The sequence below is a fragment of the Orbicella faveolata genome, unplaced genomic scaffold (genome assembly GCF_042242905.1).
Source record: "Orbicella faveolata isolate gen_17 unplaced genomic scaffold, um_ofav_v1 contig_14, whole genome shotgun sequence".
Lineage (NCBI taxonomy): Eukaryota > Metazoa > Cnidaria > Anthozoa > Scleractinia > Merulinidae > Orbicella > Orbicella faveolata.
Window position 1 is genome coordinate 11,601,475 of NW_028301541.1, and position 25,470 is coordinate 11,626,944.

The 25,470-nt window shown below is 38.0% G+C and overlaps 1 protein-coding gene, 1 long non-coding RNA gene and 1 pseudogene across 3 annotated transcripts; 2 read left to right on the top strand and 1 right to left on the bottom strand.

The window, feature by feature from the left end:
* Positions 1–3,725, top strand: LOC110069320 ((Lyso)-N-acylphosphatidylethanolamine lipase pseudogene; annotated as a pseudogene).
* Positions 3,026–25,002, bottom strand: LOC110046690 (translation initiation factor eIF2B subunit gamma-like). 2 transcript variants are annotated; one of them, XM_089286634.1, is made up of 11 exons: positions 24,744–25,002; positions 21,122–21,279; positions 20,149–20,326; positions 15,872–15,980; positions 15,026–15,115; positions 11,314–11,447; positions 10,121–10,302; positions 6,927–7,007; positions 5,706–5,854; positions 4,508–4,611; positions 3,026–4,167 (listed from the first exon to the last, which is right to left on the bottom strand). In XM_089286634.1, the coding sequence occupies exons 2-11, from the start codon at positions 21,164–21,166 to the stop codon at positions 4,115–4,117; spliced, it is 1,125 nt and encodes a 374-aa protein (XP_089142760.1). In that variant the 5' UTR covers positions 21,167–21,279; positions 24,744–25,002; the 3' UTR covers positions 3,026–4,114. The 2 variants fall into 2 exon arrangements, with proteins under 2 accessions (XP_089142760.1, XP_089142759.1); XM_089286633.1 differs by lacking the exon at positions 24,744–25,002 and adding an exon at positions 22,043–22,500.
* LOC149114006 (uncharacterized) lies at positions 22,518–24,747 on the top strand. Its single transcript, XR_016206381.1, has 2 exons — positions 22,518–23,051; positions 24,593–24,747. It is a non-coding gene; the product is annotated as an uncharacterized LOC149114006 (long non-coding RNA).
* Positions 25,003–25,470: the final 468 nt, after the last annotated feature.

Consider the following 25,470-nt stretch of genomic DNA (forward strand, 5'->3'; position numbering starts at 1 on the left):
CTTTCTTCTGTAGCAAGTCTCTCCCAGGCTCCTTGCGGCTAGGCCGCTCGTTGTCGAGGCTTCGCCTCTTAGCGCGCTCTGGAGGCAGCACAGCACCTGTCGCGGCACAAGTTATATATGTTTGGCGGGATTTCAAGTCACGTGACCGGCCAGAAAAAGGAAATGAAAAAACCCTGTAAACAATCGACAACTGTGAACCTTGACATAAATTAACCGTTCCTAAAATTTAAACATGAGTGATATTTTTAAGACAGTTTGTAACTGGATGTCAGGCTTCTGGTTTCCCACGTCAAAGGAGCAGCTTCAAGATGCTGAGTGCAAGATTTTGGAGCAGCGAATAAAGCGACCTTGGGTAGGCAATTTTATTCGTGTCGAAGAAGATGTCGAGATGTGGACAATTCAAGTAAATCTCTCACCATCGAAGCAGCCCCCTCTTGTTCTCGTGCATGGCTTCATTAGCGGAGTTTGTTGGTGGGCTCAAAATTTCACCGACCTTAGCGATGAACGCAGTGTTTACGCCTTCGATTTGCCGGGTTTTGGCCGAAGTTCGCGGCCGGATTTAATGCAAGATGGCGAGGATGCCGAAGGCAAATTTGTACGTTATATCGAGGAATGGAGGAAGGTAGTAGGATTAGACAAAATGATCCTATTAGGACACAGCCTCGGGGGTTACATAGTGATGGCTTATGCCTTGAAGTACCCTGACAGAATCAAGCACCTAATACTGTCTGACCCCTGGGGATTTGCCATTTTACCCTATGGTATTGTGGACAGACACCCAGATTCAGAGCAGCGGTACGACTTGCTTCCAAGGTGGGTCCACTGGGGGAATTTTATTCTTAACACCTGTAACCTGCTTTCTCCAATAAGAGCAGTTGGTCCATTTGGTCCTTGGGTTGCTCGCTTAGCTCAGTTTGACACGAACAAACGGGCATCAGAGTTGTGGAAAGACAGGGCTATGCTTGAGTACATATACCACTGCAACGCTCAGACACCGTCTGGCGAAGATGCCTTTCGCAACATGAATGTTTTGTTGATGTGGGCCAAGTCTCCGATGGTAAAGCGAGTGAAAGATCTTCCTGATGATGTTCCAATGACAGTCATGTATGGTTCGTCCACGTTTTTTGATCATCGCACAGCTTACGAGATAAAATGCAACCGGAAGAACTCCAAGGTCGAAGTGTGTATTGTTAAAGATGCTGGTCACGACATCCATGTCGATAATGCTGCGGAATTTAACAGAATATTGAAAGAAACTCTCCAAGGTATTTCAGATAAAGACGAGTGGACCACTGTTGACTGAAGTTATGCCTTTTGAAGTTCTGTTTGGGAAGAAGCAAGCCTTGTTTCTTTAAGACCATGCCCCTGATTAACAAAATTTACTGCTTTCATGGCCCGGGTTTCATGGTAACAGTCATCGTTTTACTGTTCTTTGGAGCTGAATGGAACAAATGTGACTTTCAAATTTTACTCGACCCAAAAACAATAGATACATTACTCTGGTGTCAAAATGCATGCACTGATCACGTTGCAGGTGCTGTAAGTCTGTGATTTACTCTAAAGAGTGTTAGGACTACAAGGAAAGTGTTGACTCTGCTGTTGTGATGTACTGAAGGGTAGCAAAAGTATACAGCACTGATGGGTTAATTTACTGTGCCACTTATGGTTTTACAATTGAAGTTGAAGTAGTTAGCACTATAAAGTTCTTGTAAATTGCTACTTTTGGGCAGCTACATGTAAAATGTGCACATGCTTTTTTGCAGTGTCATTACCTTGAGATAATTCTGAATGACGTTTTGGCTTCTCTATGTACCAGTCATTCGAAACCCCTGCACCCCCCTTTTCTCCCCTTTAGGGGATACCCAGGGCAAGCCGAGGCTTTTCACCTTGTTTTCACTCAATTTAGGTTCCCTGGTAGTTGGGGAATGCACAATTTTTCACAGCTTTGCTATACAAAGCGGGGGTTTGGCGGGATTTTCACTCAATGAGAAAAAAATAAGTAACCTTGACATCAGTGGTATGAAAAAAATCTTTTCAAAGCTCCAGATGTTAAAAAAAATTATAATTTATTTAATGAATGGTGCTTGAAGTTTAGAGGGCAGTGGAGTTCACCTGCAAGATGGGGCTTTCTCTGCATTTCACAGCCAGTAAAAGTGAATGCCCTGGGTATCCCCCAATGGGGGGGGGGGGGTAGGGGGGGTTGGAATGACCAGTGCATTAGAGGTCAACACTTCAATCTTTATGGCACATAATTTATTATCGTAGTACCTCTCGGAATGCAATTTGTAGGACATAAGCCACTTGTATAGTGGGTGGGGAGGGGGTGGAACCTACAACCTTAGTCACAAGGGTTGGAAAAAAAATCATTTTATACACATTTTGCCCATCCCCTGTTCAATGTTGACAAAACACTTTCATCTGACACAAGTTTGCATTTTACCATTTTCCAACATTGAAGGGGAATGGGGGTGTTGACACTTATTCTGTTGGCATTATGATTCTGATCTCTTGTTTTTGGCATTTTCCAACACAATTTGTCCATGATTGTAGCTTAGCACGCCTCCACAAAAATGCACCCTGTAATAGGAGTTTTATAATTAGTTATTTACAGAAAAGAGCCTTCACCAGTGTTCATGTTCTAAGATTCAGTTGTTCCTGTCATGGCGTGTAGAAGTCACAACAATGTTGTTTTTGTGTGTAACATAATTTTTTTGTGCTTTAGTTATTTTAAAGGGTTTTGTTTTGTTTAAGGGGGGAAATGGTTTTTTTTTTTACATATTCAGAAAGGAACACATTTGCTACTAACAAAGACTTTCCAAGAAGGGCTCAAGGCTAAAATAGTAAGAGAAAATTAACAGTTCTTGAGGTTGTATCATAATTTTTCTCATGAGGACGGAAGAACCGAAAAGACAATTTTTATATTTGAAGTCATCCACAAAAAAATGGAGATTAGGCAATGGGAAAGTAGTTAGCAATCCTTGTTTTGTGCTTTCCTACAGAGAAATACCCCTAGCCAGGCAATATATGAGCTTCTTCAGTTATTTATTTGTATGTGTAAATAATCTCTAATGTAAATATTTATGCATGACTGTCATTGTCTCAGAGTATTTGTTTCATTTATTGTGGTATATAATATGGAAAAAATTTTAAATGTTCAGTGAAAAATGTACATTAGCACAACCTAGTGTTGGCTTGTTATTGCAATCTGATTGCCTGAACAAGTACACTGTACCTCATATTGGTTAATAGAGGGCCCTTGGAGTGCACTTATGGTTTTTTATGCATTCTGGCCAAAAAAAAAGAGCTAATGCACAAACTATTGTAATACATTCTATTAAATTCTATGTTAATTAACCTTATAGATCAGCTAGTGGGTCATGCTTCAGTTAGACCTCTCACAGTTGATTTCTACTGACTTTGAAAACTGAACCCAGCTTGTAGTCTGATTTTATTAACAAAACACAATTTATCACAAACACGTTAGTTCAGGTTGCTACACTGTATATTGGATATTGTGAGACTTCCGGTTTGCTTGATTTTCAGAAAATTTCACTGTCATCTGCTTGCTTGACATTGTTAATGTTGCAAGGAAAACTAGATGTTGTGCAATAATGGAGCTCATGTTTAAATAGTGATAATTAGCAAAAATATTGTCTCCCTTAGTTTTAACTTACAAAGCTGACTGCTGTGAAGACCAATAAAATCATATTTATGATAAATAAAAATTTGTATGATTTATTTGACCAGCTCCATGTTGTATATTCAAGTCTTGAGGCTCATTTCTCGAAGGTCCTGAAATGTTTTTGAACCTGGAAAGCCGTAGCAAAATCTCAAACCTTTCATACAAAAAGTTTCAGGTCTATACACCTCTCTGTTTTTAGATACAAATGAACTAAAAATGGCTTTTCTGGCCTGAAAAGTTTCCAGGGCTTTCAAAAAGTGGGCCCCTGGAAAAGAAAAATGGTAGTTACATCTCAAATACCAGCTTGGTAGAGAAATATTGTTTTTGCTCTTTGGGCTCATACATTTAAAATTATGAGAATAGTTCAAGGCTTCTTTGGTCATCCCACAAAAAGATTTCCACAGATTTGCTGCTGAAACTTCTGTCCTTTTTTTATTCAAAGTCCATCATTTGTTCAGCAATCAAAGCTTCTCCCTTGAGATCAGCTGAAAAAAAAACAAACAAACAAATGTTAACAGCGGACTACATTCTTGCTGAACTATGATGTGTCCAGCGTTAAGAAGCTGAGAGAAGAAAAGTTGGGAAGGAACATTGGTAAATTAACCAATGCCTCGCTATTTTTTAAAAGTAAACTTTGCTAGGTTATTTTTAAATGCAATTTCTGTTAGTTTTGTTTGTAGTTTTAGTTTTTATCATCATTTTAATGTTTCAGTGTTGGCGTGATGTCCTCTGGATGTTGCTGATAAAATAATATTTAGATTTAGATTTAGACTGAAAATTCGGTTTTATAATTTACACCATACATTAGTGAATTTAGGCACTAACCTCCCTCAGCAATGGTGTGTGAGTCTCCAACTTGACAGTCCTTAAGGCTGGCATTTTTCTTGACATATGCATTTGTACAGATAATACTTCCCTGGATGTTGCAACTGGCAAGACAAAAAGATTTAAAAACAATGAATTATAACAAATGATATTAATATCATTAAGCATTTCTGAAGCCTCCCAAACCAAACACCCATAAGTATCATTTATAGGGCTTATATCAGATGCATATTGAGCATTTAATGCCAAAGTCATACATATTAAATACTTAACTGAACTCCATAACTACAAGTTAATCATTTTGGTTGCCACAATGAGAAAGGCATTTTAAGTTACAATCATAGTAGTTTGCTTGTCTGCAGATTTTTAAATGATTCTTAGACAACTTATAAAACTTAATGATTGTTTCACATTTACACTTTTTTATCCCTGAAAAATCAGTAGCTAGCACAGTCAGGACTAGTAGATCACAATTTTCACTGTTTGGTGGTGCTTCCCCATAATTTATAGATCAAGTTCATGCTAAGGCCACTTTGTTGGAGTCAGGAAAATGGCAAAACACCAAATTAAATGCACTGCCATTCATAGAAGGACTCTAATGCCCTATTTTGAAAAGGACATTCAACTGTTTTGCCATGTGCAATGAACAATATTATTGTTCACGATGTCTGTCAGTTATTGAAGGTCAAGGAAAGACACAGCAACTTACTACATAAGTGACCAGAAGCTTAATGTACTAGTAATGGTATTCCACCTGGATGAGATGCACATGTACAAAGTGTTATCCTAATATTCATTATCCCTAAAAAAGAGTCTGCAATCAAGTTTTGTGGCAGGTTTCTGTGCATGAAGAGATTGGGAGTATTTCAGTCTACTTTCCCCTGGATGGGATGCTAGTCCATCTGATGGTTACCCCCCAGCATTAAGTTTACTGGTGTCCATTTATACACCTGGGTGGAGAGAAACACCATGAGAGTAAAGTGTCTTGCCCAAGAACACAATGCAATGAACCCAGCCAGGGGTAGAACCATTAGGCCACCATGCCGCCACATTTATTATTATCTGTGGTTGCTCCAAAATCTGGTAAACATTTTCAAATCTGGTTTACAATAATCTGGTTTTATTATTAAAAAAAAAAAAAAAACACGACTACCACAAGTATTCCCAACCTAGGAGCACTTCAGACTACCGTACTTACCCCTCTGTTATTGTTACATGATCCATAATCACAGAGTTGCTAATCTTGACTTTCTCTCCTATGGTTGTGTGTTTTCCTATTACAGATTTCTTTATTGAAACTTTTTCTCCTATAGATACACTCTCATCCACCATGCAATCATTTCCCACCTGGAAAACAGTAATCAGACAAAGTAAATGGCCTGAACCCTGAGCCAGAAGACTTGAGAAGTTCTCCTATGTGATTGTCTTGCTGAGGGTAGTCCTGTTGGTGGCTGCATAGAATCAAAATTTGATTGACAGTAATCCGTTCAATTTGTATTTAATACAAATAGATTACTGTCATGAATATCACTGATTGCTGGCCAACAGTCGGCAGACAGCAAGTGTTTAACTTTAGCCAACAGTCAGCTAACAACAAATTATTGATCAACAGTTTTTGTGAGAACTGCTCCTCACTTTTTCCCTTTTCCCTGGATCTCTAATGTCCTAACTTGATATTAAAACCTAGCTTACTACAATCATGTATTTTTCAACTAGGCAAGAATCAGACTTTAAAGCTTTCTTTCACACAAAATGGGGAAAAATAATTCAAGAATCATTGATAGTGATGAAAATATTGAAAACAAAATGATATGGTCAGCATTTCCCCCAGATTTTCAAACTAGAATTTTTTTCAGGTAATCAATTTGCGATTCTTTTTTAATTAATACTTCAGAGCCTCTTTAAAAGTGTAATAAACAATTCCTGCAAACAATTAATTATATGAATAAATAATATTGAGTCAATGACAACAGATGAATGGAGGAAGTGATGAAGGAAGTGGAGAGATGATATATAACAGTTTTAAAGACAAACTCATGGGAAGGAAGGAAGGGAGGGAGGGAGGAAGAAAGGAAGGAAGGAAGGAAGGAAGGGAGGAAGGAAGGAAGGAAGAGAGGGAGAAAGGGAAGACGAAAGGAAGGAAGGAAAGAAGAAAGGGAGGGAGGAAGGGAGAAAGGAGGGAAGGGAGGGAGGGAGGAAGGAAGGGAGGGAGGGAGGGAGGGAGAAGGGCGAGAAGGGGGAAGAAAGAGCATTTGTATGTAAAAGGAAAAAGTCTTGATGGGGAAAAAAAAAGAGAAATTCAAAAGGAGGAAGTGGGAAACTGAGGATGAAGAGATTTCCCTTTATTCCTCACCTCCATCACTTGAATTGGCTTAATGTTTTAAATTCAGCCAACTATAATAATAAATCAAAATATTACCTGTGATTTAGGGTTAATTGTAGCCAGTGGGTGAATAAGGGGAATCTCCTTTGTGGATAGACAAGGAAGGAGCTTTGATATCTGAAAAACAATTAAATTTAAATGAATTAAATGTGCTAGTAAATACACTGTAGAGTGGTTCACATAGAATCTGTATTGGTACTCAAAGAAATTAGCAAAAGGCACAATGCAAATGAAGCAATCTGATATACATGATTGCATAATGACAGTAATTCAGTTCAAATTTTCTTTCCATGATTCATAAAGAAACAGATGCTTACTCAAAAGCTTTGTTACTTTGGCCGCTGCACACTCATTCACACTAACTTATATTTTCAGCTATATTTATTTAGCTCTTATTAACCGAGCAGGAGGTCTGCATGGGAGAATCTTGACCGAGGTCGTGAGTACAGACCGAACGCAGTGAGGTCTGTACACATGACCGAGGTCAAGATTCTCCCATACAGACCGACTTAGCTCGGTTAATAAGATGTTTATTATATGGCAAAGAAGAAAACTTTAATTTGTTTAATGTAGCTGGTTTGCTAACATTTTGCTTGCAAACAGCGATGAGCTTAACTTAAACCTGCCGAAATTTGCTCGTCCTCTTTTCTTTTTTTTCTTGTCATCAGGCTTTTTGGCACTTCCATAAATGATTGAGAAGAAAATAAAAGAAAATGGTGAACCTTTTTGTATTTTAGTTTGCTACTTTTTCAACGCAAAATGATACCGGTCTAGATGCCGGTATAGATGCCGGTCTAGATGGGAAAATCTAGACCGCGGTCAATATCGATTTCAGCCAATCAAATTCGTGAATTTGGTAGTTCCCAGTCCTTGTGAGACATATATATAATAACATATAATAACAACTACTTATTAACTGAGAGTGAGGTCTTTACAGGACAGGAAAATCTCAGACCGAGACCATGCCGTATTGACTGTGCAATAGGGAGGTCATTATGGCAAGGTCGAGGTTTGAGATTTTCCTGTAAAGACTGAACGCTTGAGGTTAATAAGTTGTTTATTATATGGCTTTTTGCTTGGTGTTTGCAAGACCATAATCAGCCTGTGGGCATTACGGGAGAATAATGCCCTACAATTAGCCAATCAGAGCGTGCGTTATATCAGCTGCAAGAACAAGCCATACAATAAATATCTATACTGCAGTTAAACCTTCCCACGTGAGGTAGGGATTAGCGGTGTACTGTGGCACCTGTTTTTTGGGGGTGGGGTTGCATCATTTTTACTTGTACAAATGCCAATTGTAGCATATAAATACTTAGCAAAATGAAAATATATCATTTAATAAAACAGAAACCAAACAGGAAGAGAGACCAATGATGTGCAATAAGAATCAAGTTTTGTGATCTAGCTTTTAAATTAACTAGTGAGACAATCTCAGATAATGCAGAATGCAATTGATAGCTCTGGCACGATAATCCCATAAGTATTCACCCCTGCTCGGTTCACCTCCGGTTTGTGTCTACCTTGGTAGTCTGCTAGGGCTTTTCCAGTGTGTATGTTTCAAGGTTGTATTTTCATTCAAGGTCCAAAAATTATGTGCAAATTACTACTGGTGTTTTAAGTTGATTTTCGTTCATTTTAAATTCAATATTACGTTGAGGCATCAAACGTGACAATTTAGCTCTTCACGCCAACTTTGTAACTTGATACTTTTGTTTTCCTCACTCAGGCATGTAATATGAAACCCTTGTTTTCTCCAAAACACACGGAAGATGTGCTTGTTTTTTGGAGATAAGTGAAAGAAGGTTAAATGTCTGATGAAGTGATGAAGAAACGGAACAGAAACGATGTTGTTTTATTAAAAGTGCAAATTCTCCCATCACTGATGAACAAGAACTAATTTAATTATCAGATAGTCACGAAATACCACTTTCTTTCTCTGTTGCCACCTTTGTTTTTAACAATAAAACAATTCAAAATTAACACACAACGATATTGATGGCTGAGAAGCATTTCAACGAAAAGTATTGAAGATAAACAGCGCTACTTGGCCAATATGAATGAGTCTCCTCAAAGACAGATTAAATTAATTTGTGCTTTCATTAGGTGCCATGGAGTCTGCATCAATATTTGAGCACTTTCCTGGTTTCTTTTGTCACAAATTTAAAATTTGCAGAATATTAAAGCCACTAACTTGGGAACTTTTTGGTCTCTCTTACAGACACAATTAAGGCAAGAAATAAACAAGCTGCTAAGGAGAAGCAATACATTTGAACCCTGACAAACACACTATCATTGTAGATTGAAACAGCAGATGTGTGTAATTCTAAAAGCTACGCAGCCACAGTGACGTTTCACTTTTGCCATAAAAAGGGACAATTGGCGCTACCTGAAAAATATCTGCCATCCTTGGTCACATGACATATAAAATACCATGTGGAAAGATAGTGTATAACACTAACGATGCTAGAACGCACTTGTCTTACATGTTGAGTTCTACCATAAGGAAAACCACTCAACATTTGTGCGCAATTCCATATGCAATGTATCCTTCACCTAATATAGAAGCCACCAATGCTAACTAATCTACACATGTGTTTAGAGCGAATTAGTTTTGTTCCAAAGAGAGTGGTACCACGAGGAGAGTAAGGGGTTACCTGAAACAAATATATAGCTTTGCAATGTTCATATCCAAGTGACAGCGATGGAACATGTTTTACATAGAGTACACATGTACCTTTCCCACCCCACCCGCACCACTTCCTTGCCTCTAGACAAATTAATTAATTGAAATTAATTAATTTAACAAACATTAAAGTTTACACCTTAGTGCCATAGCACCTTATGCTGTAGCGCCTTAGTGCCTTAGAGGCAGGCAGCCCCAAAACCATCCCAATAGTGCACTCTGCACTAAAAATGAAGTTTTGAAAACACCGTTTCTCAGTTGTTGATTAACTGTCGACTGTCAAGAGGTTATTTTGGAAGTTGGGATGCAATAAGTGGCTGTTGCCATTGTGAAAATGTGGCTGTTGTACAGAGGTTGAAATAAGAGTAAATGTATGGACTGTCTACCCAGACAAAAAAGGTGGCCATTGTATTTTAATTTGTTCATGAGAGGAAAGTGTCATCCTAGACAAGGTCAGTTAAAAAAGTGGTTTTCAAGGGAGGAGGAGATTGAAATACAGTGAGATAGACATAACTACTTAAAACAGATCTCAAAAGTTCTGAACCTGTCTGTTTGCCTCCATATAAAGTGGAACGGTATTTGTTCGAAGACAGACTCCACTTTCCATGACATATGCATGACATCGGATGCTGTTTGTATGATCAACATCTGTCAGTGTGCCACTCCAAGAGGACATTTCCCTTGTGTATGACATAATGTCATCTTCTTTTGCAAAGTCATGAATATCTGTAAAGCAATCACAGTTACTGTATCAATTACCATAGTGACTAACAGACATGTAGCTTCTTTCTAATATTTGTCCTTCTTCAATCAAACCCTGTAACTTGAAGGTCTTGTGCAATTTGAGTCCCTTTTCAATTGAATGTGCCATAATAATATTACTCTGACCTCTTATCAGATAAGTTCCAAGGAAACCAAGCTGAGTTTAATAAGTTTTATGTCGAGAACAATATAATTTTGTTACTTTTGAGAGTTAACATCAAATAAAATTTAAGCAGGTTTAGTTTCAGCACTTTGATAAAACCAGAAAATAATATTAGTTAACTATTAAGTAATAAAAGTGTCTCATCTTAAATAAGCATCTTTAGTTGTCTCCATTAAGCACCTCCCCCCACTCCCCCTTTAAGCATCCAAAAATACCCTGAGTGCTAATATCAAATTCCTACTTAGCAGTAAGTTTCAAACAGTTACCTCCTGTCAATAAACTATAGCTTTCAGTAACATATTTACTGATAATCATTAATTTTATTATGTTAAATTGTTTTCCTTCTATATCCCTACACTAGATGTAAATTTCTCTCAACATTGTGTTTCTGAACTTCTACAGTTAGATTTCTCATTTTGATCTCCAAAAACATTATTTGTAGCGTCAAAATTTAAATTATTATTAATTTTTACTTTTAGAGTTTTAAAAAAAAACAAAAACATTTCAAATTACTGCTTATCACTGATAAAAAGTAATCATGCATTTGATAAGCAAACAGTTTAACAAAAACAGTCTTAACAAAATTGTGTCAACAATGTACTATTAAACTGTCACATTCACATCCAAATTAAATTACGCACAAACTGTTCAGAGGATAGTGTGTCAGATGAATTATTTTGACCAGGTTTCATTGAAAGAGAATTGGTTGTGGTTTATGGTCTACAGAAAGAAATGGAACCTCCTGGAGATGGGGTGGGAGGTTTCAATAGACATTTAGTTTAAATCTTGTTTAAGTTGTTTTAAACTCCTACCTAGTTTAATGTTGCTGGATTCCTGGACACTGGTGTCAATGGATTCCGAGATGATGTCATTCAGTTTCTTATGCTTCTGAAACTGTTTATTCACCAAATAGGGAATAAGCTCACCCTTTATTGAACTAATTGACCTACGACAGGAATATAACAGTTGTGATCATTAAGAGACAAGTTACCTATTGGGAGGCGCGGTGGCCTCATGGTTAGTGCGCTCGTCCCCAAAGCGAGCGGTCTGGGTTCGAGCCCTGGCTGGGGACACGGTGTTGCGTGCTTCTCACAGTGCCTCTCTCCACCCAGGAGTATAAATGGTTACCAGCAAATTGTTGGAGAAACCTAAAAAATTGTGGGGGAGTGACCTGTGACGGACTAGCATCCTGTCCAGGGGGAGTAGAAATACTTCTAGCCGCTTCATGCTACAGAAAGCAGGATAAGCTCCGACAGCTATGAGCCATGGCTCTAAGGCTTCACTTTACTTTTTTTACCTATTACTACTCATCTAACTTATGAAAATCTATACCTTTTTCAAAATTTGCATGCCTTATATGGCTCAAAATGAATGTTTTTATTGACGAGCCAATTGGCAACTAATCCCAAAATGTAGGTCCCAGAGCATAATTTTTGGTTGTAATTTTTTCCACTGATTTTTCTCTTCCTCAGTATTTTCCTGATGTACATATAGTTCTAAGATTAATAGACTATGAGTAGTCCCTCTTTCGCTTAGTCTGTCGAAAAGAAAACCGCGAGAAAAAAATGGCCGCACGAAAACCTGGAGGCCAGGAGCGCATGAAAGGAGGGACTACCGCCTAAGCCCAAGAGTTTGAATTATACATTGCTCTCACAATGCAAAAATACGATTGGCTTATGTTAGGAGCATTGACAACACATTGCCAACATTTGACAATGCGTTGTCAACATTCGAGATACGTGTGACGTCTTGCAGGAATGTTTTGGAACCGGAGCAAATTGAAGCGGCACCAGAGCAAATCGAAGCGCTGGAATCGCGCTTCGCAAGTCGTGATATTCTTGCGAATCTGCCAACAGGCTTTGGAAAGATTTAAATTTATCCAGTGTTTTGTTTGGCAAAGCTTTCCACCTCCAACCCGACTGCAAGCCTCTTAGTGATTTTGCCACTCTACAGTATTGTCCAAGTCAGCAAATATATATTCACTGAGCCTGGCCTTTCTGCCGTCCATTTGAAAGATTGAACCAAACTTTCACTTGAAACCGGACATTCACCTGAAACTTTCTGCTGCTATCGGCAAACATTTTACTGCAGTTGGATGATCTCCTATGTCAAACACATGATGCCAGTAAACTCTTGGTTGAAACTCTGCATTTGAAATTTTTACAATAACTTTTAGATTTACACCTACAGACACAGCGAAAATTGTTACAAGATACCCCATTCGCCGTCTTCTTTTTAAAACTTCTTGGACAGTGTCGTTGAATGAACACTGAACGAAGATATACTTCTCACGGCATATGTTTTTGCCTGGCTACTTGAAGAGTAGAGTAGAGCAATTTTATTCAGGATATCTCCCAGGGTTATTGACAACAGACGATAATAAGAGGACGTCAAGATGAGAAATCCTACACCAAAAAATCATTCGGCCGTGAAAAAGCAAACTCTTGGGCTTAGGCGGTAGTCCCTCCTTTCGTGTGCTCCTCGCCCCCAGGATTTTGCGCGGCCATTTTTTTCTTGCAGTTTTCTTTCACATCATGCACGACAGACTAAGCGAAAGAGGGACTACTCGTAGTCTATAAGATTAAGTACAAAGTAGCTTACTATATGATAGTAAAATTTTAAAGGGAGAACATGTAAAAACATTACAAAATAATAATTAATATGGAAGTAGCTTCAGTTAAGTTTTCTGTGATTCCTCCTCTGCATCTAGTTTCAAATATAAGTGAATTTTATTCAATATGACGCGAACATTATCAATAGCTTTTCTCTTTTTTTGATTGGCTACTTAAAAAAGTCCATAAAATCTCATTAGTTAAAAAGTTGACAGTTTGACAGCTGAAAGTTGAACTTGAAAGCTTGCATAAATTAAAATCTTATCTGTCTGTACTCTTATTGATGATAAAAATGAGCCAATCAGTGTGCGAGAAATTAGACAGTTATTGTAAAAAATTAAGTTACTATACAACAAGGGAAGATATCAGTAATATGCCATGAAGCAGTTCATGTTATGTCCACGGTTCAAACAAAAACTGGTAGAATTTTCATTGAGTAGGAGAACAGGAAGGAAACAAGAAACTCTGTATCATTTTCAACAGGACCATATTAATATTTCTTAAAATAAAAAATTGAAAACTTGACCAGTACACTGAGATGCTAATGCAGCACTACAGACTAACATAGCAGTTCATCTTGAAGTAGAAACAATTTATGGTGACTGACTACCTTTGCTGCCATCTAGACACAAAGAGCCTATCTATGTGGCAGCAACATAAATTTAAAAGTGGAATGAAGAAAATGCTAATTCTGAGTTATTTTTTGCCTCTGATTCAAATCAAGTCTTCATGGAAAACCATTCACATGGAAATGAGTTTGAAAATGAGTATGCATGTGAAATGCATCTTCATACTGAATAGTTCTGCCCAAGCCCCATTTCTGTTTCTTACACACGACACTTTACTCTTACTATCAAATTAGCTTTCAAGTAACTTGGGAGCTGGTTGGTTTGTAGGTTCATAATATACCTGCCCATGTTGAAGACAAACAATCGAATTCAGGCTTGAACAGGTTTATTTCCATGCTTTATTTTAATTTGCATTTACATTGAATAACCATCTCTCTGGTGGGTGGCATATCTTTCTCCAGCAGTTTAAAGTGCCTATGAAGTAAAAAATAATTGCTGCTTATTTGAAAGGCTTTTCAAAGTAAAGAAGAATGGCAATTTCCTTTTTGGAATATCTTTTTTCGTTCTAGAGATATTTACGTTTTTGTATTATGCAAATGAGGAAAGTGATGACGTCATAGGTGGTTCCACTTGAACAGTAAAACACTGCATCAAGAATATCTCTAGAAATATTGGAGCAGTGTTCTTCAAACTTGGCACCACAAATGTGCATCACAAAAGAAACAGAATGACTCCTTCTGTGTTGTTGCCATGGCAACACTTTTGGCTCCAGTCTCTTTCTGTGAAAAACCAAATATGTCAATTTGCAACCCTTTGAAAAGGGACAGAGGGTCTTGCTCGGAACAAACATGATTCCTATATTGTCTTAACTCTCCCCATTAGATTGTTGGGAGTGGATGATCTTTGTTTAAGATAAAATCTGGTAATGTTAGTTTAAATTAAAACAGGATCAGTGGCATAAATGTTGTCATGGCGACAGCACGATGGGTGTCATTTTGTTTCTTTTGTGATGTACATTTCTGGTGCCAAGTTTAAAGAACACTGCTTAAATATTTCTAGAGATATTCTTGATTGAGTGTTGAACTGTTTTACTGGAACCACCTATGACGTCCTCAATTGTAATACAAAAACGTGAATATCTCTAAAACGAAAAAAGATATTCCAAAAAGGAAAACGCCATTCTTCTTTACTTTGAAAAGCCTTTCAAATCAGCAGCAATTATTTTTTACTTCATAGGCACTTTAAATAACTATATGATATTTCATATATTCCCATGTTTGGTATGATAGACATAATTATTATTAATATTAATATTAATATTAATACTGATTAATAATTCTTACTTGTTTTCAGCCAAGTAATCCACTACCCATTTCTTTATAATGTACAGATGAGCATCCATTAAATTTTTCACAATATTGATGCAAGGATATCTATAACATACAGCAATGAAATATTAATTTAGAAACTTAAATCTGACTCCAGTGACAAAAAAAAAAAAAGATTTTGAAACAAAACTTGGACATTCTAGTCCCAAAATATATTAGAACGATTTGGAACGAAAGCTCGAAATTTGTATCCAAGGTTTCTCCTCCTGACCATCATGCTATTAATAACACCATGAACTGTGACCAAGCAACAAAAACTACCAGTACCTAATATATAACATATATACCATATTTACTGCTGTAACACTTATTCAATTTTTCAATGTGGTAATCTGGCTCTTATTCAAGGTAGGTGTCCACTAAGGAAAAGATTTGAATAATACTAACAACTAGTATTGATCAAATATCATCTTTATCCAAACATGTTGGAAACAGGAAAAAAACAAAAATGCTTAAAGTGCTAGGGCTAGTGTGACTGATGGTGAATAAACAGTTTCAAACATAAGTCAAGTAGCTGCATAGGGCTGTAAATCTCTTTGTATAAGCACCCCATTGTTGTTCAGGGTGATGACAGTTCGATCTTATCAAATCTTACACTGTCATGTGAGTTATTCCAGGGTGGTGCTTCATTAAGAGCATTGCTGTTTCCTAGTTAATACTAACAGTGGCACCTTTTAGCATTGTTGCATGTGCTTTATTTACAATTTTATACGGTGACCTTTCTCAAAATGGCTGAATTGTCAAAACAAACATTAAGTCCATCACTAGTGAAAATTAAAGGTCAGTCCATGTTGAAATTACCTTTTTAAAAGAGGCTTCCTTATCATTAAGGTTTCATCCAGATCAGCTTCTGTAGCAAAGAATAACAGTCTGTTCTCTCTTGAGTCAATACTAATGTAATCAAGCTGACCTGTTAAGTATAAAGGATAAGCACTATTAGACTAACTTCTAATAATATTATATGATGTACATGTATGAAGTTAATATTTTTACTCTATATCAAACTCACAGTATTACCTAAAACAACTTGAACACATGATCACATTGCATGAGCAAAGCAAAGGCAGAACAAGCAAGAAACCAAAAAAAAAAAAAAATAGAATAACAAGATGAAATCAGGTGGCCAAGAGAACCAAGAACCTGCTACTTAGTTGTCTTTGATGTTCAGTATACAATGGGTGAACATTGTGTGACAAATCACCATGATCATGAGTCAAAGGTTAATTATATATGATTCATGATAACATTTTGTTCAGCTTCATGTTTGTAACATTTTCTAAAAGAGATGAAAGGGGTACAATTAATATCACCGTATAATATTTAAGAGTCACTGGCTGAAGATATCGAGAATGGCTAGCCAGGTTAGAAAAATTGAAAATCCTGAAACTTTGCCTAAAGAACGCTTTTAGGGAGCCACTTTCAAAAATATTTTTCCCATTTTCTTAGAATTTAAAGTCTTCGAGAAATTCGCAAAAAATGAAAAAATAGCTTTTTGCCTCATTAAATATGCAAAAAATATCTGGAAAATTGACAAAGTTCTCGGTATTCGCATTGAAACAATTTACAAAACTAGTACTCGGGGTAAACTTAGCATAAGAGCTTTACTTTTCTTCTATCGAACAATAGGAAGTTTGATATTTTTCAAGCATCTTGAAGGATTCCGTCGACCGTTGAAGAATTGCCTTCTAAAGCCCCTATGAAAACGACAAAAATTGCGTAGTTTTACAGGCTTAAAACGCATCTTGGTATGTCTGATATGGAGCTAAGACAAGTACTGTGCAAAAGAGTGTCGTTTCTACTATAATAACATGGAAAAAAATTTCTGGGCAATCGAGGTTCACATAGGTAAAATGCAAAAGTTTGCAACAGTCTCTTCACAAATTTGCATAATGCAGTATGTTCAAAGAACTCTATCGTTGAGCACTATAGTCTGTTTTTGTTCCATCTGTGGGCCATGCTTTGTGGGAAATATACAAAAAGAGAGTTGATCCATGTCGTTATTACACCATTGGTTCATTATTTTACGCTAGGTACATAAAACTACAGAAAAAGCCCAAAATATAAGTTCGAAGTCACATCACTAAACACGCCATATGTATTACGTGACTGGTGTCACGTAACAGATATTTTCAGTTAGCTCCCATTGGAATTCCTCGATTATTGAGGTTTAGACACTTGCTTATAATAGAGATATATCAGGGTTTGTCTTTCCCGTTTATATACACTGGATTAGTCTGCAAATATTCGAAAGGAGACTCGTCTTTTAAAGTACATTTTAACATGTGTCTCGATTTTGATCTTGATGGAAAACAAATTAGTTAAATACAGGAAATGAAACGAAGAGGCTTCATTAACGTGATCCAGCCAGACCGAGGAAGCAAGTTTTCTTGAAAAATAGTGTAAGACTGTTTGAAATCGATCCCGCGATCTGACCTTGGTTGGAATTTGGCCTAGTCCAAATGTCATGTTTCTGCCGTTCCGACTTCAAATAAATTTGTCCCGGCAGTGGCAATGACAAGAGAACAGTGGTGATTCCAAACGTCGAGTTCAATCGATCAGAAGATCAGAAGACGCTTGCTTTGCTGAAGGCCATATTAATTGCAACAAATATTAGCAATGGCAGCTGATGCAGCAGGCTATGAATTCAGTTCGGCACAGTACATAAGAGCATGCCGAAGCCACGTCGCGCTACATGGCATGCAGACTTTATTCTTTTCCCCCTGGCACGGGGGGGACTCAGTCTTCAAAAGGTCCACCGCGAGAGCTTTTGCGGTACCTTTTACGGGGATTGAGCCGAAAAATATGACAGGGGATAATGTGTTATGTAAACCGTTGTCAGTTTAACCATCGATCTTCCCTCTTTCTTTGTTATTTGGAATTGACGACACCAACAACGACAAAAAACACCGTTAGAAATATATCAAGTAGTTATTCTATGAAGAGACTTTTCTATTTTGGTCAATTATGCAAAAAAAGTTCACCTAGCCTGAAAAATGTTTGTGTTTGCTGGCACACGTTGTTACCGCCCAGATTATGAGAAAGATGTATCAAGCACACAATACTTTCAAAATATATTGCTGTAAATGCACTAAAAGTACCTGTCATTTTATAGTTCATCCACTAGGATGATTTTCTTAAGAACTACGCCATGGAGAATGTCAAAAATACAATTTCTGAGCCCCTAGATTGAAAATGTTTTTTTTGGAGGAGGATGCCCCTAGACCCCACTACAAACTTGCGTCGGCACCGCTCGTTTTCAAGCCTCCCACCTCCCCCCCCCCCCTCCTTCACTTGAAAAAAGACTCCGCCGTCCCTGTGAATTCATATCCTGCTGCATCAGCTGTAGTTGCTTTCTAGCATTTAAAAAAGTCTTCAGCAAAGCAAACTTCTTCCGATCTTCTGTGCGAATGAATTAAATGCGACATTTGAATATTTCATAGCTTTTTGTCAAATTTATTTGAGTTCGGCACGACAGAAGCACGACGTTTGGACTAGGCCAAATTCCAACCGAGGTCAGATCGTGGAATAGACATCAAAAAGTCTTACTCTATTTTTCAAGAAAGCCTGCTTCCTTGGTCTAGCTGGGTCACGCTAATAAAACCTCTTCGTTTCATTTAGTGCATCTAATTAATCCGGTTTCCATCAAGATCAAAATCGACACACAATGGTTAAAAAATACTTTAAAAGACCAGTCTCCTTTCGAATATTTGCAGACTAATGGAGTGTGCATAGACGGGAAAGACAAACCCCTATATGCTTCTATTATAAGCAAGTGTCTAAACCTCAATAATCGATGAATTCCAATTGGAGCTAACTGAAAATATCTCTTACGTGACGCAGTCATGTAATACATGTAGCATATGTAACTTTGAACTTATATTTTGGGCTTTTTCTATAGCTTTTTTGTATCCTGTGGGAAATAATGAAACAATGTTGTAATAACGACATGGATCAACTCTCTTTTTGTATATTTCCCACAAAGCATGGCCCACAGATGGAACAAAAACAGACTATAGTGCTCAACGATAGAGTTCTTTGAACATACTGCATTATGCAAATTTGAGAAGAGACTGTCGCGAACTTTTGCATTTTACCTGTGTGAACCTCGATTGCCCAGAAATTTTTTCCATGTTATTATAGTAGAAACGACACTCTTTTGCACAGTACTTGTTTTAGCTCCATATCAGACATACCAAGATGTGTTTTAAGCCTGTAAAACTACGCAATTTTTGTCGTTTTCATAGGGGCTTTAGAAGGCAATTCTTCAATGGTCGACGGAATCCTTCAAAATGCTTAAAAAATTTTAAACTTCCTATTGTTAGATAGAAGAAAAGTAAAGCTCTTATACTAAGTTTACCCTGAGTTCTAGTTTTGTAAATTGTTTCAATGCGAATACCGAGAACTTTGTCAATTTTCCAGATATTTTTTGCATATTTAATGAGGCAAAAAGCTATATTTTCGTTTTTTGTGAATTTCTCGAGGAATTTAAATTCTAAGAAAATGGGAATAATATTTTCGAAAGTGGCTCCCTAAAAGCGTTTGTTAGGCAAAGTTTCAGGATTTTCGATTTTTCTAAAATGGCCAGCCAGTCTCAATATTTCCAGTCAGTGACTCTTAAAGGTTGACCAAATTTGGAATTTTTGGTACTTCCTACAAACGATGAAAATGATTTTGCTCAGCAGGTCTTTTTCAAGATCTTTATTTCTTCAATGATTATACTTAAAGATAACATTTTTCATTCATTTTTTACTTTAAGATAATATTGGGCAGCCTTTCTAAAATCTAGCTGTCTTTCAACGGAGGTTACCTTCCTTAGCACAGTTGTGAACAATTTTAATTATTGAATAAAACCAAAAAATCTCACAAGGCAACTAGTTAGCTCATACTGCTAATCGACTAGACATGCTCATACAGTATTAAAACTTAAAAGTGGCATGCCATACTGTGTTTAATGTTATTTGTTTGTTGTTTATGTCATGATTAACAGAGCAATTTTGAGACATCAAAATAACAAAGTGGCCGTCCACAGGATACCTGGACACCCATCTGGCTAAAGGCCTGATCACTGTCCATTTTACCTGTGCTATCTGTTTTCTTCTTTGCCTTGGGATTATTAGCTGCTTCTCTATCAGCACTTGTTTGAGGAACAGGAGCCAGAAAAGCACTAAGAGTTGAATCATGACTCCGGTGAATATCAGCGAGGTGATGAAGGGCAATGTCTGTTACTAGATCACAACTGACAACAAAAACATCTTTCTGAAAGGAAATCATGTTCACTTGGTAATAATTATATTTAATTTTTAATATTATAAAGATTAAGCACTGGTAACAGATCTTCACATGATTTAAAAAATCGCAAATACTTTTGTCATAAATATGGAAAAATGACTTTCCACCCAAAATGAGCTCTGTCAATGAAGTGACATATTACATGTGCTCAATATGATGTAGCCAAATTACAGTGGTGAAAGGCAAGTGTCCAACTGGTACATTCAAATAACCAGAGCCTGTAACCAAGCAAAGGACAACTCAGTCATAAAAAACCCTTCCTTCCGGTTGGGGGAAGGGTGTAGGCTAATCAACTCAATTTACAGGTAGACAACTCTTGCGGATTATGAAAAAAGGGAACAACCCAGTTCTTCAAACAAGAGATAGACCAAACAGAGACCAACATGTGGTATGAATCAAATTTTGTGACCTTTTACAATAGAAAATTGGCTTTGAAAATACCATTTGTCATTCATTGATTAACTGGCTGTTATCAAGGGGTTATATTGGCAGTTGGGGCGAGTTTCCGTGGCCATTGCCATTGATTGCAGAGGGCTGGTTGTTGTAGCGAGGTTAAAATAAGACTTGAATGTATGGATCATCTGCTGCGACCAAAAAAAATGGCCTTTGTACAGAGGTTGCTGTAGTAGAGAGGTGGCCCCATTAGCTAATAATGGAGGTTCGACTGTATTGCAGAGGTCAAATAGTATAATAATTGTACATACCTTGATACATGTAATTAACAGTGTTTGTACAATAAATTTCCTTCAGGAGGTTACTGACCTCTATTTTATCTTTGATGTACCTAAGAGCATCTGCTGTTCCCATGTCTGTATCATCCGGAATGGTGACAAAGTCCAGCTTTAGTTTAGGATTACAAACACTTGGTAAAATTTGGTGAAATTGTGTAACTGCAGAATCCAGTACTATAATGATTATCTCTGGAAAAGAATGTAAGTCTTTGTTGAATTTTATTGTCTAATATAGTATTCTCTCATTGGTATTAATCAATGATCAAGATTACCCATCCATTACTCACTAATTTTATGTCACTTTTCATGTGTGGTAAAAGTAAATATTTGAATACATAATGTTGCCATGCCAACCACGTGCTGAGACAAGAGGACCTCTCTTACAAGAGCTTTAAGAATATTGCCTTGGAAAGGTAAAATCAATGCTTATTAATAGTATTCTCTGTTGTAAAATATGAAAGTAATGACCAAACACTACCTTGAAAATTTGCTAATACAAGATCTCAGTTAGTCCCACTCCTGGGCTATCTATCTGAATCTTTAGAAAAAGATGGCAGTATTTGTTTAGTAACCTGTACTTCAAAGCTTTGTGATAATCTTGGATGGACAATATGAAGCAGACGAAACAATATCAGTTTTCCTGCTTGCCCTATAAAAACTTTAAAAGTTTTTCTCTCAAATTTTTCTTAAAAAAAATTCCACTTGCCATCAGTCAAGGAAAGGATGGAATCAACTAGCCCAACCACATCATCCACTAGCCCCCGGCTATCAAACACAAGTTTCTTCGTATGTTGATGAGTCACTAACGTCGTTTTTTACCGCTAGTTTAACTTATATCTTTTAAAAAAAATTGTAAACAGTTATTATAACTAAAAAAGTAGCCCTGTATTCTATAGTAACACCGAATGCAGTTATAAAAATGATCACTGAATATTATACCAACGCTACTCACCTTCAAATCCCGCTTTGTCGAGCAAGTTGATGGGGTACCAGATTACGGGCAAGTTACCTACTGGTAATAACGCTTTAGGAATTCTTTCAGTCAAAGGAAACATACGAGAGCCTGTGCCGGCCGCCATTATTACTGCTTGAAACTCGACCATTGTTACAGGATATAAACAGCTCGCTGCTCGCCTTAAAGGATGCTTTCATGAGCGGGATCAAGAACTCAAAAAATGTTTCAGTTCATCTGCCATTTTCCCTTTGATGAGAAATTGCCTGGTGGCATAGCTAATGAACTGGAACCAGTGCTTTGCAAACAACCGGTACGGGCGGGGGAGCGCGGCGTGACTATAAACTTGGAAGGACGGTTTGAGCATAGTTTGCAGGACCCCGTTGATAACAGTACTTTGTACTGAAGGGTTATCCTGAGGAAATATTCGATTATTATTATTATTAGCAAAGTCGGCGGGCGAAGCGAGCCGGTGAAGTGCCTGGCAGGTTTCTCACCAGCTCGCTTCGCTCGTCGTCGGCTTTGCTCGTGCCGCCAACGATGAGAGCCTGCTTGCACGCCAAAGGACCTAACGAGTAGAAATTTCCAGAGTAGGGCTAGGGTGTAGAATTTGAACATATTGGTCTGAAGTAGATTTTACGTGCTCTCTAGCTCGGAAACTGGTTCCGTAGAATTCTGGTGATAGGCCCATCTACATGTAAGCATGGAACTATTCTGGTTGTAAGTTCGCCCCGGATATAGAGACCGCCTCTACTTTTTCTGGTTTAGTCATCAACAATGCATCCAATCAGCGAGGACAAACAGTGTGACTGTTGCTCCTTGGCACACGAAATCCCGGCCGCGGATGCTGCATTTCTCGAAAATTATTTGGAGGTTAGCACCTGGATTTTGAATGAATCTTCGATTGAATACCTCGAGAAGAAGCGTCAACCTTTCAGTGTATCTGGTGTTCGATTTGGAAGCCAGGCGATTCTAATTTCTGGGTGAAAATCAGCTTGGCGCTGCACAGGTAGCCTGCGTAGCAAGCGTTTCCGTGGGGTTTGGTAGCAAAGAAAGACCGAGGAACGGGATTTTCGGTGTTTTGTCTGCGCGGAAAATGGGGCGAGAACCACAAAAAGAAGGAGCGGGGTGGGAGAGGGGAAGGAAGGAAACGCTTGTAGACAAACCCCTGGATTTTGAAAACCTCCGTTCGCCAGCGAACGGAGCTCGTGATTGGCTGGGTTAGTCCAATATTATTGACATGCGTCGATCAAAGGTATTTTAATACCTTTGAGTGCCAGACAAAATGGGAAGACGCGTTGGAAGCTTGGTTACAAAACGCTTTAACTTTTCTCGCTGAACGAGGATTTAGTCGTCAGCTTCGACAGTACGGTAGAAATCCTGTAATGCATTGCCGACGCTTTGGTTTTTCGAAGCCTGCACATTATTGCAGAAGCAAGCGCGACACAATTTGCAGCTGTTCCGTTAATTTTAACATCACTTCCTTGAATGCCACATGCGCCAAGGACAAGATAATAAACCACGGGACAGAAAATTAGCACTACTGCGTGGGAAAACTTAGTGATTTCGTCTGGCTTGTTACAAGGCAACATGTTGTCGTAGGTATTGCGACATTTCATTGGAAGCATTTTTGTTGACAGCATTTAGAACCTCTGGGGACAATTCTGAATGATTTGTTATAGTGTTAGCTGCGGCATGCCAGTTTTTGTCACATATTTGCCTTACCAAAAATTTAGTCGTCTCGTCGCGGGGAATTCTTACAAGGACATTTTATAAACAACTTTGACTTGGAGGTCGCCTAGGGGAAGATTATCTTTATTCAGATACTGGTCAAGATTATCGTTATTTCTTCTCTCAGATGTTTGAAGCCTCTCCTGCCCAAATTCCAAAGTTTGCCGAGAAGACTTTCCGTTGTTTGTTTTCGTTGCAGCGATAACAATCGAACCGATTTGCGGATCTGGCGTTTCCAGCAAACGCTTCTTTACTGGAATTGCCTTTGTGAGAGTTGACTGGGTAATTTTACTTTGTATCGATTCCTGGACGAATGAATACAGTGATCCAAGATTTCGAATCATGCGAGCACAAGGATTACTAACGCGACTGGAATACTTCTCACAGTTTAATTTTCAGGCAGATTTGTGCTAAAACTTCACCCTTGCAGTCCTTCCTTTTAGACGGATTGAGTAGCTTGATTAAAAATTACCAAATTTAATTCATCGAGATTTCTCCGTTCCCACCGTGCGCTCGTTGTTTCAGACATATTTTGACAAGTAAAGTTTATTTTTGTTCAAAGTTCACTTCCGCTACGGAAGGCCGAAGATTTTATTGGTTAATTTATGACAGCCGATGACAGCACGAAATCTCATTGTGCGCGCTCAGGCATGAAAGGCCAAGTGGGGCGGTTTTCAAAATCCAGGGGTTTGTCTGCAAGCGTTACCTTCCTTCCTTCCCCTCCCCCTCCCCCCTCTTTTACTCGCTCCATTTTTCGCGCTGTAATATTCTTTGCTCCCGAACACCACAGAAACGCTTGCTACGCGGGCTACTGCACAGGCGGCCCAGACGTTGAATACGATTAATACGTGACATTATGATGTTGGCGATTGCGTTACAATTTTAGCCGTTTATAAGACGATGTATGAGAATGCCTCGAAAATTACTCTAAATACTACGCGTAGAAAATAATTTGAATAAAATGGTTTACCTTATGTTTGCATTGCGTTATTTTGATGTCTCTGGGTTCCTGGAGGTGGTTTACAGCCATTTAGGGAGTTTTACTTTCTGGCGGTTTGCTTCCCCCTAAAGAGTGGCGCTGGTGCGGTCGAAAATGAGCTTTCCACCCTTGTCTCCTTCTTATAACGTGTAGTAACAGTCAACGCAAAACCCACCAAATCCCTCAAATTCGCCATTTTTAGCCGCTGATGTGACAATACACAACAACCGAGGTAGATTTACGTTTATTTTGAGCATTAACATGGACATAACTCGATATCAGTTTACGACACTATTAGGCGCAAAACGCAGGCACGCAAGGCGTGCAAGAGTTATTTTTGGTGAATTAAAAGCCCCCGGAGGTAGCATCAGGATCCGATTACATGTAGGTTACAGCGTAGGTTAATCCACCAAGTTTTCTTTGTCCGCGATGTACAGCAAAAATAAATCTTGAAATTGTCTCAACTTCAGAAATGTGCTATCAAGCCTGATTTTATCAAGGAGCGATTTTAAAGGAGCTCAGTCACGGTTTGCGCATATTGAAAAGTTTAGCCTCAATTTTTCAAATTCGTCGTTTGTAATCCGTGTTAATCTTTTCCATCGTTAGCCATCCTTGTTCCTTTATGGTTTATCATAATTTCTATCTTATTAAACTGTTATTTTCAGGTTTCCTACCATTTAAAGGTAATTTTGTATGTGGCCAAAATAACTCAAAATAC